General features: G+C 43.4%; 1 protein-coding gene across 1 annotated transcript in view; it reads right to left on the bottom strand.

The window, feature by feature from the left end:
* ppfibp2b (PPFIA binding protein 2b) overlaps positions 1-15,559 on the bottom strand; it is a 100,218-nt gene that overhangs the window by 10,590 nt on the left and 74,069 nt on the right. Inside the window, 10 exon segments of the mRNA XM_070443204.1 lie at positions 7,442-7,477; positions 7,765-7,825; positions 8,174-8,254; positions 8,673-8,765; positions 8,992-9,037; positions 9,040-9,096; positions 9,386-9,461; positions 10,247-10,308; positions 10,863-10,895; positions 11,247-11,358. Of these exon segments, the coding sequence (XP_070299305.1) occupies positions 7,442-7,477; positions 7,765-7,825; positions 8,174-8,254; positions 8,673-8,765; positions 8,992-9,037; positions 9,040-9,096; positions 9,386-9,461; positions 10,247-10,308; positions 10,863-10,895; positions 11,247-11,358 (657 nt within the window).

Here is a 15,559-nt window from a genome sequence, read left to right on the forward strand (position 1 = left end):
TTAAACTGCTACTTGCTGTACATTACAGAACACTGTACTGCTGTACATTACAGAACACTGTACTGCTGTAACATTACAGACACTGCTACTGCTGTACATTACAGAACACTGTACTGCTGTACATTACAGAACACTGTCTGCTGTACATTACAGAACACTGTACTGCTGACATTACAGAACACCTACTCTGTACATTACAGAACACTGTACTGCTGTACATTACAGAAACACTGCTACTGCTGTACATTACAGAACACTGTACTGCTGTACATTACAGAACACTGTACTTGCTGTTACATTACAGACACTGTAGCTGTACATTACAGAACACTGTCTGCTGTACATTACAGAACACTGCTACTGCTGTACATACAGAACACTGTACTGCTGTACATTACAGAACACTGTACTGCTGTACATTACAGAACACTGTACTGCTGTACATTACAGAACACTGTACTGCTGTACATTACAGAAACACTGCTACTGCTGTACATTAAGAACACTGACTGCTGTACATTACAGAACACTGTACTGCTGTACATTACAGAACACTAGTACTGCTGTACATTACAGAACACAAGAATCAGATTGAGATGTTTTCCTTTCATGAACACATCACTGTAAATTCAATTGGATTGCCATTGGAGTCACAAGGTGTCAAGAAACAACAGACCAAAGGCTAGTTTCATAAGCCCTAGAGGCATCGAGAGTATGATCGCTACTACATTTGACAGTTTCAGGTCAACCCATGGCTCTGTTCAGGTACGATAGGATAAAGTCAGCTTGTGAGAGGTTAAGGGTTTAAAGGTTAGCGGCTCTGGTGAGATCATTCAGTGGAAAATACCTCTGAAAACGCTTCAACTGGTTGACCCACTACATGCTACAGGAGGGGGGACCGTGCATGTAATGAAGAGAAGACACACACTATTAGTAGACTAATGTATGACAGTATCAACTAAACAACAAGAGTGTAGAATGCACTATGTGTTTATCACTTTTTGTTAGTAAACAGTCATCAGAAGCGTATTGGTTATGTATTGCAGTTAAGAGCACGCATAACGTTTCTAATGTGTTTGGTCAAATACAAATGAAGCACATGCTGCATGTCTAACATGGATATATTACAGTCTTAAAGTTCAATCAAAACACAGCAAAATCATGAAACCTTTGGTAACGATCCGCTTTGTAACTCCTCCAGGCTGCTTGAAAGCATCTGTGGTGGGACCTATCGAGAAAAACAACAACATTGAAACCCAACTTGCACTACAAGAGTAAGTAGTTTAACTTGAGTTACGGGTTCAGTACAGTAGAATTAAGAGTTGGAAACTCTTGTTTGCGCTCTTTGAGGTCTGTGGCACTACCTCCCAGAAGGACTTGTGGGTAAGTGTATGTGACAGTTGGGCTCTACAGGAGAAGGGTCTGAGAGGGCTGTTTGTGCCAACGGGGACATCACAGTGACAGGGTGACACAGTGACACTCACAGCCACTTTAATGGGCCCCTAATTAAAAGACAACCAAACAAAGAGCAGCCTGGCTGTCACACCCATGTAGCCTCATTCTACTTCCATTGTCCGTTGTGGAAGCAGCCAGCATCGCTGGGAGACCATCACCATGGGACGTCTCCAGGAGGTCTGGATACTGTGCAGAGGGACAGGTCCAGTAGAACACAGTGAACTTGAGGGAGCACGGTGGAGCAAAAGGTGGGTGTGTGTGTGTGTGTGGTGTGTGTGTGTGTGTGTGTGTGTGTGTGTGTGTGTGTGTGTGTGTGTGTGTGTGTGGTGTGTGTGTGTGTGTGTGTGTGTGTGTGTGTGTGTGTGTGTGTGGTGTGTGTTGTGTGGTGTGTGTGTGTTGGAAGAAAGTGTTGCAAGTGTGTGGGTGTCCAGGGTTACATATGCCCTTCATCACGTTTGTCACCCCTCCTAAGTACGTGTCATTTTCAACAACAGCAGCAACAAATACAAAGCTTTGGTAATTCTTCCTTCCATGTGTTGTGGTCAGTGGTTTTGTTTGTTTACCTAGAGGTCAGCTCTTTCTGGAAGGATGAGAAGACCTTAAGAAGGGAGGAGCACCTGGAAGACATCTGAGTAGGGAGAGATCACACAGAGACCACTTTAGACGAAGAGGTACTGGGTATGCACACTGAACAGTCTGCTAATACACTGCCATGGTATGTAGCGCAGAGGCATGGGTGTACTACTACTCAGTGCTTTAGTTCTATTCTATGAAATATGTAAGAGTAGGCAGGCACAAGCACTGAGTACTTGAGAAATGCAGGTTGTAGTAGTACTGTGTTTAGTGGTTCCCAGAGGAGGAGCACGTAGAGGTCTCTTACCTCTGAACGGATGATGTCTGAATGAGCTTTATGTGTGAAGCTCCTATCTTCCAGACTCCCGCTCAGTTCCTCCTCACTGCTCCCAACAAGAGCTTCTCACTGGACACTAAACACATACGAGCACACACACACACACACACACACACACACACACACACACACACACACACACACACCACACACACACACACAGGGGTAATGCAGTGCTATGACCCCTAAACAATTATCATTCAATGCATACCATCTTCAACATTCTTTGAATTATTTACAAAGTTTGTTTGAAAAATACTTGAAATGTTTATTACCTCTGAGAGTGCGTGTGTATAAGCAGTGAGTGTGCCAGTATAAAAGCAGTGAGTGTGTTAGAAGCAGTAAGTGTGTGATTACCCTTGTGCAGGCCATCACCCCTTCATCTTCCTGTACTGTCTCAGAGAGAACAGTGAGCTCCTCTATGTGACGGTCCTGACACAAATAGAGAGGCCTTTAATAACATACTTCACTTTTGTACAACTTCAACAAATACAATATGTTAATACAACGGTGGTCTCATCCTGAATGCTGATTGGTTAAAAACCGCAATTCCAGCCGGTGTCTATTCCACAAGTTACCACCGGCTAAATCTATGACTGTTAAATGCCTATTTACTCTGTCCATCCTGACGCGCAATCCAGTGATTGTGTTAGCTGTGTTGTTGGCTAGCTCCTCTTAGAACAACAGTGTCCTGATAGTCGCGCACATTTTTATGCCACGCAAAATCGCGCCTCAATTACTCATTGTTATGGATGTACCAAATAAATGTCACTAGAAAACAGCTTAACAATGCAAATGCAGCTACTGTTGTTTTTCTGTTTGATGTTTGACGTGACTGTAAGTAGCTGTAGTTGGCGTAGCTAGCAAGGATTCAGAACGTTGCCAGCAGTATGGCACTGGAACATATTAGACGAACAACCAGCCGGCTTGGATAGCAACCCTAGATTTGTTTAACTATATCTTGTGGAAGGATGAAATGATATGAAAAATTCTCAAAATAACAGTTTTAATGAAAATATGTCAATCATTATTGAATATGTTGGTAACCTGTATAAAAGTGAAAGCCTCAAAGCCGGTGTTTGGAGGATATATGGCACAGTTTGCTGACCCTCAACAAACATTTATCTCCAAACACCGCTTATCGGGCATTATCAGTTAAATAAACACAATATACACACTATTCAACAGAGTTTTCAACAGCTACTTTCTCATCATTTGCCGCTAACAAAAGATCTCATCCATTTTCAACCTTTGGAATTATTGGTCTGAAAATAAAACATAATATTTTTTGGAATCATGAGAGAATAATCTATAAAAAAAAAAAAGAGCTGGTTTAAGGCTTTAAGGAAGAAAAAGCCAGGGCCGATTTCTGGTCCCCGTTCACCCTGAATCAAGTTGTAATCATGAGCTCATGAGGCATTTATAAGTTCTATTTCAATGGGTATGTCATAAACTGACAATTGCCAGCTTTATCCTAATATTTCAGATTGCACCTTTAAATTCTGAACAGGACTCATCATGTTTGAGCCTGTGTCCATAGCTTTCATATAGTGACAAAAACGAGAGCTAAAATAACAGCCCTATGGGAAAAAAGGAGGACTTTCTCTATGGTGTGAGTATGAGGAGGATGTTGTCAGAGTCTCCCCTCCTCCCCTTCTCTCCTTGTAGCTGCCAGGGCTGATGGAATGGTGTTGACAGACATGACAGCATGCCAGCGTGGATTAGACAGCAGAACAGAGAGCAGAGTGCGGCAGAGCAAGAATGCACCGGGCCACAATTACACAAGCTTAGTCAGACTAGAGCCGCTTACATTGGTCTGTCAGCAAGTCTCCTAAAGAACCTCCACTACAGCAGGAGGGCAGCATAGAGTAAAGAGACAACCAGTGGGGGGGGCAGAGAGAAGGCATTGTTAGGTATTATTTGATGAGGCACCATACTACATCACACACTGCAGATGACTAGCTTAAGTCAAATTCAATCTCGAAACAACCCATAACTTGGGTTCATAATTGAGTATCATTAGTTCAGTACAAATGTCAATGTTCAAAGTTTTCCCCCTGCTCTGACAGTAGAATAATGTGGATGATATTTAGTTTGAGGTGGACCAGCTGTATTAATGACACTATGCATTTCAAGTGGTCAGTCCCCTGGTGTTGTATTCATGATGATGTATGATGTGTGTTTGACAGATAAGGTTACCTCTCTCTGGATTTCTCATTGGTCATTGGCCTCGGAGAACCAGCTGGCTCTGGAAGCCCTCGATCTCAGAGTCTTTGAAGCCAGTATTCTGCGTAAGTCTGCTATCTCCACCTGTAGAGAGAGGTCACGGTCAATGGAGTGATCCAAGTCAAATACTGCATGTCTACAACCACAGCCACCCGAGCCACGGCTTTGTTCATCACGCTACCATCTGAAGATGGAGACTGACAGGTGCATCAACTCTGGGACCGAGACACTGATAAAAAGCTTCTATCTCCAGGCAATCAGACTGTTAAACAGTCACATCTGTCTGAACTTTAGTTCAGATGTACTGCCGGCTAGCCAATAGGTACTCTACCCTACGCTTTAGAGCTGCATGCCCTATGTACATAGGTCATAGAACACTGGCACTTTAATTAAAAGGTAAATACTATTTTACCCACTTTAATATGTATTATTAGTTGATTCGTAGTATGGCTCATGCCCATAACTATTGCTGCATCACACCTTTTCTCTATTCATATACTGTCCATTACCACTATGTGTATAGATGGTTGCGCGTTCTGATATTCTTGAATTGTTTTAATTTTTATCTACGTGTGTATGAGTTTTTTATTCTAGGTATTTGTTTGGACCTACTGTACTGTTGGAGCTAGAAACATAAGCATTTTGCTGTACCTGCGATAACAACCTGAAATCTGTGTTACGCAACCAAAACTGTTGATTTGATAATGACATTACGTGCTCTAATTCAGTCTGTAAAGCTGGAGAGCGTTAAAGTTTAGTGATAGAAATGTAAAGGTTATTTCCTGATTGGAAGATGGCACATAAGCAAGTTTAACCTGAATAAAGCTCTCCACTAAAGCGGAACATTGCCTTTAAATTTGAAAAATCAGCTGTAAGGCTAGAAACTTACGCGATACGGATTGAATAGAGCCCTAGTCCATACAGATATACAGTGGGGTCTGCAATAATTGACACCCTTGATAAAGATGAGGCAATAATGACTGTATAAATAAATCATTCAAATACTGAGTTACTATTTAAGCACATTTGGGGGGAAAATTACCTGAGTGTACCAAACATTCAGTGTACAGAAATCTTGCTCTTTCCATGACAAAAAAGAAACGTTCCTTTTTCAGGTCCCTGTTTTAGAATTATAATTCGGTTAAAAATCCAATAACTTCACAGATCTTCATTGTAAAGGGTTGAACACTGTTTCCATGCTGTTTCAATGAACGCATAACAATAATGAGACATGCACCTGTGGAACGGTCTTAAAACTGAAAGCTTACAGACGGTAGGCAATAACGGTCAAGTTTATGGAAACTTAGGACACTAAAGAGGCCTTTCTACTGACTCTGAAAAACACAAAAGAAGATGGCCCAGGGTCCCTGCTCATCTGCGTGAACGTGCCTTAGGCATGCTGCAAGGAGCATGAGGACCTGCAAGATGTGGCCAGGGCAATACATTGCAGCATGTCCGTACTGTGAGACTTCTAAGGGGACTGCGCTACAAGGAGACAGGAGTCCAGCTGATCATCCTGCGCAGTGGCAGACCACGGATAACAACACCTGCACAGGATCGGTACATCCGAACATCACACCTGCGGGACAGTACGGAAATGGCAACAACAAACTGCCGAGTTAGCACCAGGAACGCACAATCCCTCTAATCAGTACTCAGACTGCAGCAATAGCCGAAGAGCTGACTGAGGGCTTGTAGGCCTGTTGTAAGGCAGGTCCTCACAAACCACCAAACCCACCGACAACCCACCGTCGTTGGACTAGACAGATGGCAAAGAAGTGCTCTTCACGCGAGTCGCGTTTTGTTCTCACCAGTGTGATGCCCCCCGCCGGATTCGTGTTTATCGTCACTGGTCTGGGCGGGTCTGTCACAGCATCTCGGACTGAGCTTGTTTGTCATTGCAGAGCATCTCAACGCTGTGCGTTAAGGGAAGACATCCTCCTCCCCTCATGTGTACCCTTCCTACAGGTCTCATCCTGACATGACCCTCAGCAGCTGACAATGCACCGCCTCTGCTCGTTTCTGTGTGTGATTTCCTGCAAGAAGGAACTGTCCGTGTTCTGCCATGGCCAGCAAAGAGCCCGGATCTCAACCCATTGAGCACATCCTGGGACCTGTTGGATCGGAGGGTGAGGGCTAGGGCCTTTCCCCCAGGATTTGCCCGGGACCTTGCAGGTCCTGGTGGAGAGTGGGTAACATTTCTCACAGCAAAACTGGCAAATCTGGTGCAGTCCATGACAAGGAGAGTGCACTTGCAGTTACTTACTGCAGCTGGTTGGCCCACACCAGATACTGACCTGTTACTTTTGAATTTTGACCCCCTTGTTCAGGCGAACATTATTCCGATTTCTTGTAGTCACATTCTGTGGAACTTTTCAGTTTATGTCTCCAGTTGTTGAATTCTTGTTATGCTCAAACAAATATTTACACATGTTAAGTTTTGCTGAAAATAAAACGCAGTTGACAGTGGTGGACGTTTCTTTTTAAACTTGCTGTACATTACAGAACACTGTACTGCTGTACATTACAGAACACTGTACTGCTGTACATTACAGAACACTGTACTGCTGTACATTACAGAACACAAGAATCAGATTGAGATGTTTTCCTTTCATGACAACATCACTGTAAATTCAATTGGATTGCCATTGGAGTCACAAGTGTTCAAGAAACAACAGACCAAAGGCTAGTTTCATAAGCCCTAGAGGCATCGAGAGTATGATCGCTACTACATTTGACAGTTTCAGGTCAACCCATGGCTCTGTTCAGGTCAGATAGGATAAAGTCAGCTTGTGAGAGGTTAAGGGTTAAAGGTTAGCGGCTCTGGTGAGATCATTCAGTGGAAAATACCTCTGAAAACGCTTCAACTGGTTGACCCACTACATGCTACAGGAGGGGGGACCGTGCATGTAATGAAGAGAAGACACACACTATTAGTAGACTAATGTATTGACAGTATCAACTAAACAACAAGAGTGTGAGAATGCACTATGTGTTTATCACTTTTTGTTAGGTTAACAGTCATCAGAAGCGTATTGGTTATGTATTGCAGTTAGAGCACGCATAACGTTTCTAATGTGTTTGGTCAAATACAAATGAAGCACATGCTGCATGTCTAACATGGATATATTACAGTCTTAAAGTTCAATCAAAACACAGCAAAATCATGAAACCTTTGGTAACGATCCGCTTTGTAACTCCTCCAGGCTGCTTGAAAGCATCTGTGGTTGGGACCTATCGAGAAAAACAACAACATTGAAACCCAACTTGCACTACAAGAGTAAAGTAGTTTAACTTGAGTTACGGGTTCAGTACAGTAGAATTAAGAGTTGGAAACTCTTAGTTTGCGCTCTTTGAGGTCTGTGGCACTACCTCCCAGAAGGGACTGTGGGTAATGTGATGTGACAGGTTGGGCTCTACAGGAGAAGGGGTCTGAGAGGGCTGTTTGTGCCARGYGGGGACATCACAGTGACAGGGTGACACAGTGACACTCACAGCCACTTTARTGGGCCCCTAATTAAAAGACAACCAAAACAAAGAGCAGCCCGGCTGTCACACCCATGTAGCCTCAGTTCTACTTGCCATTGTCCGTTGTGGAAGCAGCCAGCATCGCTCGGGGAGACCATCACCATGGACGTCTCCAGGGAGGTCTGGATACTGTGGCAGAGGGACAGGTCCAGTAAAACACAGTAAAACTTGAGGGAGCACGGCTGGAGCAAAAGGTGGTGTGTGTGTGTGTGGTGTGTGTGTGTGTGTGTGTGTGTGTGTGTGGTGTGTGTTGTGTGTGTGTGTGTGTGTGTGTGTGTGTGTGTGTGTGTGTGTGTGTGTGTGTGTGTGTGGTGTGTGTGTGTGTGTGTGTGTGTGTGTGTGTGTGTGTGTGTGGTGTGTGTGTGGTGTGTGTGTTGTGTGTGTGTGTGAGAGAAAGTGCTTGCAAGTGTGTGGGTGTCCAGGGTTACATATGCCCTTCATGCACGTTTTGGTCACCCTCTCAAGTACATGTCATTTTCAACACAGCAGCAACAATACAACAGCTGTTGGTGAATTCTTCCTCCATGTGTGTGGTCAGTGGTTTTTGTTTGTTTACCTAGAGGTCAGCTCTTTCTGGAAGGATGAGGAAGACCTTACAAGAGGAGAGGAGCACCTGGAAGACATCTGAGTAGGGAGAGATCACACACTTTAGACGAAGAGGTACTGGGTATGCACACTGAACAGTCTGCTAATACACTGCCATGGTATGTGAGCGCAGAGGCATGGAGTGTACTACTACTCAGTGCTTTAGTTCTATTCTATGAAAATATGTAAGAGTAGGTAGGCACAAGCACTGAGTACTTGAAGAAATGCAGGTTGTAGTAGTACTGTGTTTAGTGGTTCCCAGAGGAGGAGCACGTAGAGGTTCTTACCTCTGAAGGATGATGTCTGAATGAGCTTTATGTGTGAGAGCTCTATCTTCAGACTCCCGCTCAGTTCCTCCTCACTGCTCCCAACAAGGAGCTTCTCACTGGACACTAAACACACACACACACACACACACAACACACACACACACACCACACACACACACACACACACACACACACACACACACACACACACACACACAAAGGGGTAATGCAGTGCTATGACCCCTAAACATTATCATTCAATGCATACCATCTTCAACATTCTTTGAATTATTTACAAAGTTTGTTTGAAAAATACTTGAATGTTTATTACCTCTGAGAGTGCGTGTGTATAAGCAGTGAGTGTGCCCAGTATAAAAGCAGTGAGTGTGTAGAAGCAGTAAGTGTGTATTACCTTGTGCGAGGGCCATCACCTCCTTCATCTTCCTGTACTGTCTCAGGAGAACAGTGAGCTCCTCTATGTGACGGTCCTGACACAAATAGAGAGGCCTTTAATAACATACCTTCACTTTGTACAACTTCAACAAATTACAATATGTTAATACAAMGGTGGATCTCATCCTGAATGCTGATTGGTTAAAACCGCATTCCAGCCGGTGTCTATTCCACAAGTTACCACCGGCTAAATCTATGACGTTAAAATGCCTATTTACTCTGTTCCATCTGACTGCGCAATCCAGTGATTGTGTTAGCTGTGTTGTTGGCTAGCTCCTCTTAACAACAGTGTCCTGATTAGTGCGCACATTTTTATGCCACGCAAAATCGCGCCTCATTAGCTCATTGTTATGGATGTATCCAAATAAATGTCACTAGAAAACAGCTTAAACAAATGCAAATGCAGCTACTGTTGTTTTTCTGTTTGATGTTTGACGTGACTGTAAGTTAGCTGTAGTTGGCTAGCTAGCAAGGGATAAGAACGTTGCCAGGCAGTATGGCACTGGAACATTTAGAACGAACAACCAGCCGGCTTGGGTAGCAACCCTAGATTTGTGTTGGAACTATATCTTGTGGAAGGATGAAATAGTATGAAAAAATTCATCAAAATAACAGTTTTAATGAAAATATGTCAATCATTATTTGAATATGTTGGTAACCTGTATAAAAGTGATAAAGGCCTCAAAGCCGGTGTTTGGAGGATATATTGGCACAGTTTGCTGACCCTCAACAAACATATCCTCCAAACACCGGCTTATCGGGGCATTATCAGTTAAATAACACAATATACACACTATTCAACAGAGTTTTCAAAACATACTTTCTCATCATTTGCCGCTAACAAAGACTCCATCCCCATTTTCAACCTTTGGAATTCTTGGTCTGAAAAATAAAMATWAATATTTTTGTGAATCATGAGAGTAATAATCTATAAAAAAAAAAAAGAGCTGGTTTAAGGGCTTTAAGGAAGAAAATGCCAGGGCCGATTTCTGGTCCCCGTTCACCCCTGAATCAAGTTGTAATCATGAGCTCATGAGGCATTTATAAGTTCTATTTTTCAATGGGTATGTCATTAACTGACAATTGGCCAGCTTTATCCTAAATATTTCAGATTGCACCTTTAAATTCTGAACAGGGCTCATATGTTTGGCCTAGTGACCTTAGCTTCATAGGTGACAAAACGAGAGCTAAATGAACAGCCCTATGGGAAAGAGGAGTGACTGTTCTCATGAGTGTGAGTATGAGGAGGATGTGTCAGAGCTTCCCTCCCCTCCTCCCCCTTCTCTCCTTTGTAGCTGCCAGGGCTGATGGAATGGGTGTGACAGACATGACAGCATGCCAGCGTGGATTAGACAGCAGAACAGAGAGGCAGTGACGGCAGAGCAGAATTGCACCAGGGCCACAATTACACAAGCTTAGTCAGACTAGAGCCTTACATTGGTCTGTCAGCAGTCTCCTAAAGACCTCCACTACAGCAGGGGGCAGCATAGAGTAAAGAGACAACAGTGGAGGGGGCAGAGAGAAGGCATTTGTTAGGTATTATTTGAATGAGGCACCATACCTGACATCACACMTGCAGATGACTAGCTTAATGTCAAATTCAATCTCGAAACAACCATAACTTGGGTTCAATTGGTATCATTAGTTCGTATTATCAAATGTCAATGTTCAAAGTTTCCCCCTGCTCTGACAGTAGAATAAGTGGATGATATTTAGTTTGAGGTGGACCAGCTGTATTAATGACACTATGCATTCAAGTGGTCAGTCCCCTGGTGTTTGTTACTGATGATGTATGATGTGTGTTTGACAGATAAGGTTACCTCTCTCTGGATTCTCATTGGTCATTGGGCCTCTGGAGACCAGCTGGCTCTGAAGGCCCTCGATCTCAGAGTCTTTGGAAGCCAGTATCTGCTGTAAGTCTGCTATCTCCACCTGTAGAGAGAGGGTCACGGTCAATGGAGTGATCCAAGTCAATACTGCATGTCTACAACCACAGCCACCCGAGCCACGGCTTTGTTCATCACGCTACCATCTAGAAGATGGRGACTGACAGGTGCATCAACTCTGGGACCGAGACACTGATAAAAAGCTTCTATCTCCAGGCAATCAGACTGTTAAACAGTCAACACTGCTCTGAACTTTAGTCAGTGTTACTAGCCGGCTACCAATAGGTACTCTACCCTACGCTTTAGAGACTGCTGCCCTATGTACATAGTGTCATAGAACACTGGTCACTTTAATAAAAGGTTAAATACTATTTTACCCACTTTATATGTATATAGTGTATTCTAGTCATGGCTCATCCCATAACTATTGCTGCACACACCTTTTCTATTCATATACTGTCCATACCACTATGTGTATAGATGTTGCTCGTTCTGATATTCTTGAATTGTTTTAATTTTATTACGTGTGTATGGTTTTTTATTGCTAGGTATTGTTGGACTACTGTACTGTTGGAGCTAGAAACATAAGCATTTTGCTGTACCTGCGATAACAACTGCAAATCTGTGTACGCAACCAATAAACTTTGATTTGATAATGACATTACGGGCTCTATTCAGTCTGTAAAGCTGAAGCGTTACAGTTTACGTGATAGAAATGTAAAGGTAATTTCTGATTGAGATGACATAAGCAACGTTTACCCTGAATAAAGTCTCCACTAAAGCGGGAACATTGCCTTTAAATTGAAATCAAGCTGTAAGGCTGAACTTACGCGATACGGATTGAATAGAGCCCTTAGTCTCATACAGATATACAGTGGGGTCTGCAATWATTGACACCCTTGATAAAGATGAGCAATAATGACTGTATAAAATAAATCATTCAAATACTGAGTTATATTTAAGCACATTTTGGGGGGAAAATTACACTGAGTGTACAAACATTACAGTGTACAAACATCTGCTCTTTCCATGACAAAAAAAGAAACGTCCCTTTTTCAGGTCCCTGTCTTTAGAATATAATTCGTAAAAATCCAAATAACTTCACAGATCTTCATTGTAAAGGGTTTGAACACTGTTTCCATGCTTGTTCAATGAACCATAAACAATTAATGARCATGCACCTGYGGAACGGTCGTTAAAAYACTAACAGCTTACAGACGGTAGGCAATTAAGGTCATAGTTATGAAAACTTAGGACACTAAAGAGGCCTTTCTACTGACTCTGAAAAACACCAAAAGAAAGATGCCCAGGGTCCCTGCTCATCTGCGTGAACGTGCCTTAGGCATGCTGCAAGGAGGCATGAGGACTGCAGATGTGGCCAGGGCAATACATTGCAATGTCCGTACTGTGAGACTTCTAAGACAGCGCTACAAGGAGACAGGACGTACAGCTGATCATCCTCGCAGTGGCAGACCACGTGTAACAACACCTGCACAGGATCGGTACATCCGAACATCACACCTGCGGGACAGGTACAGGATGGCAACAACAACTGCCCGAGTTACACCAGGAACGCACAATCCCTCTATCAGTACTCAGACTGCCAGCAATAGGCCGAAAGAGGCTGGACTGAGGGCTTGTAGGCCTGTTGTAAGGCAGGTCCTCACCAAACCCACCAAACCCACCGACAAACCCACCGTCGTTGGACTAGACAGGACTGGCAAAAAGTGCTCTTCACTGACGAGTCGCGGTTTTGTCTCACCAGGTGTGATGGTCGGATTCGTGTTTATCGTCATGGTCTGGGGCGGTCTGTCACAGCATCATCGGACTGAGCTTGTTGTCATTGCAGGCAATCTCAACGCTGTGCGTTACAGGGAAGACATCCTCCTCCCTCATGTGGTACCCTTCCTACAGGCTCATCCTGACATGACCCTCCAGCATGACAATGCCACCAGCCATACTGCTCGTTCTGTGTGTGATTTCCTGCAAGACAGGAATGTCAGTGTTCTGCCATGGCCAGCAAAGAGCCCGGATCTCAATCACATTGAGCACATCTGGGACCTGTTGGATCGGAGGGTGAGGGCTAGGGCCTTTCCCCCAGGAATTGCCCGGGAACTTGCAGGTGCCTTGGTGGAAGAGTGGGGTAACATCTCACAGCAAGAACTGGCAAATCTGGTGCAGTCCATGACAAGGAGATGCACTGCAGTACTTACTGCAGCTGGTGGCCACACCAGATACTGACTGTTACTTTTGATTTTGACCCCCCTTTGTTCAGGGACACATTATTCCATTTCTGTTAGTCACATGTCTGTGGAACTTGTTCAGTTTATGTCTCCGTTGTTGAATCTTGTTATGCTCAAACAAATATTTACACGTTCAGTTTGCTGAAAATAAACGCAGTTGACAGTGAGTGGACGTTTCTTTTTAACTGAGTTTAGATTGACCAGGTAAAATCAGGTGAAAGCTATGATCCATTATCTAAATCCACACCGGTTTAAGTGTGTCAACAGCTGCAACGCTGCAGTTTTTTTACGCTCAACAGTTTCCTGTGTATATCAAGAATGGTCCACCACCCAAAAGATATCCAGCCAACTTGACACAACTGTGGGAAGCATTGGAGCCAACATGGGCCAGCATCCCTGTGAAACGCTTTCGACACCTTGTAGCCATGCCCTGCCACCATGCCCTGACGAATTGAGGCTGTTCTGAGGGCAAAAGGGGGTGCAATTCAATATTAGGAAGGTGTTCTTAATGTTTTGTACACTCATTGTTAATTATTTTAAACTAATACAATCGCTCAGCGAAAGAGATTGCTAACTTCTCACCATTACCAATAACAGGGAGGTTAGCATGTCTTGAAGGTATGATCTCTGACCCACTGTAACTTTGTAACTTTGTCGCTCATCATTATTCACGATTCATTCAGGAGTATCGGTAATCATGGTAGCATCCACATTAATGTAGACGTGTTTAAAAACATATTCTATTCTTATTTACAATAAAAGGGCTTCTGAGTGGCGCGGAGGTCTAAGGCACGGCATCTCAATGCAAGAGGTATCACCACAGTCCCTCGTTCAAATCCATGCTGTATCCCATCTGGCTGTGATTRGGAGTCCCATAGGGCAGCGCACAATTGACCTGGGTTTGGCTGTGGTAGGCCACCATTGTATATAAGAATTCGTTCTTAACTGACTTGCCAAGGTAAATAAATTTAAAAAAAAGTTACATTATTTACCATTAATTTCTATTTGGCACAGAATCATCTGAAATAAACTCAAAACGAACTGAAATGCATCCAACAAGTTTGTAAAGTCACAAGCTTGATGTACAGTAGTCATTGTGTGATAGGAATATGAGACCAAATACTAATCTTTTGACAACTTTATATATATGAATCTTTAGGGGTGTCAAAAATGTTTACCCCTACCTTCATGAGATTTTTTTTATTACCTGTTAAACAAAATCTCTTTCTCTGAGCAATTGTATTAGTATACAGTAATATAATTTCCCMATTTTTTTTGCATACAATATACACTAAATATACATTAGTATGTGGACACCCCTTTAAATGAGTGGATTTGGCTATTTCAGCCACACCTGTTGCTGACAGGTGTATAAAATCGAGCACACAGCCATGCAATTTCCATAGACAAACATTAGCAGTAGAATGGCCTTACTAAAGAGCTCATTAACTTTCAACATGGCACCGTTATAGGATAGCACCTTTCCAACAAGTCAGTTTATCAAATTTCTGCCCTGCTAGAGCTACCCCGCTGAACTGTAWGTGCTGTTATTATGAAGTGGAAACGTCTAGGAGCATCAACGGCTCAGCTGCGAAGTGGTAGGCCACACAAGCTCACAGAAYGGGACTGCCGAGTGCTGAAGCGCATAGCATGTAAAAATCGTCTGTCCTCGGTTGCAACACTCACTACCGAGTTCCAAATTGCCTCTGGATGCAACGTCAGCACAGGAACTGTTTATCGGGAGCTTCATGAAAAGGGTTTCCATGGCCGAGCAGCCGCACACAAGCCTAAGATCACCATGCGCAATGCCAAGCGTCGGTTGGAGTGGTGTAAAGCTCGCCGATATTGGACTCTGGAGCAGTGGAAAAGCTTTCACTTCCGTCATCATGAAGTGCTTTAAGAGACTAGTCAAGGACCATATTACCTCCACCCTACCTGACACCCTAGACCCACTCCAATTTGCTTACCGACCCAATAGGTCCACAGACGACGCAATCGCAACCA

Source organism: Salvelinus sp. IW2-2015, linkage group LG4q.1:29 (assembly GCF_002910315.2).
Source record: "Salvelinus sp. IW2-2015 linkage group LG4q.1:29, ASM291031v2, whole genome shotgun sequence".
Classification (NCBI taxonomy): Eukaryota; Metazoa; Chordata; class Actinopteri; order Salmoniformes; family Salmonidae; genus Salvelinus; species Salvelinus sp. IW2-2015.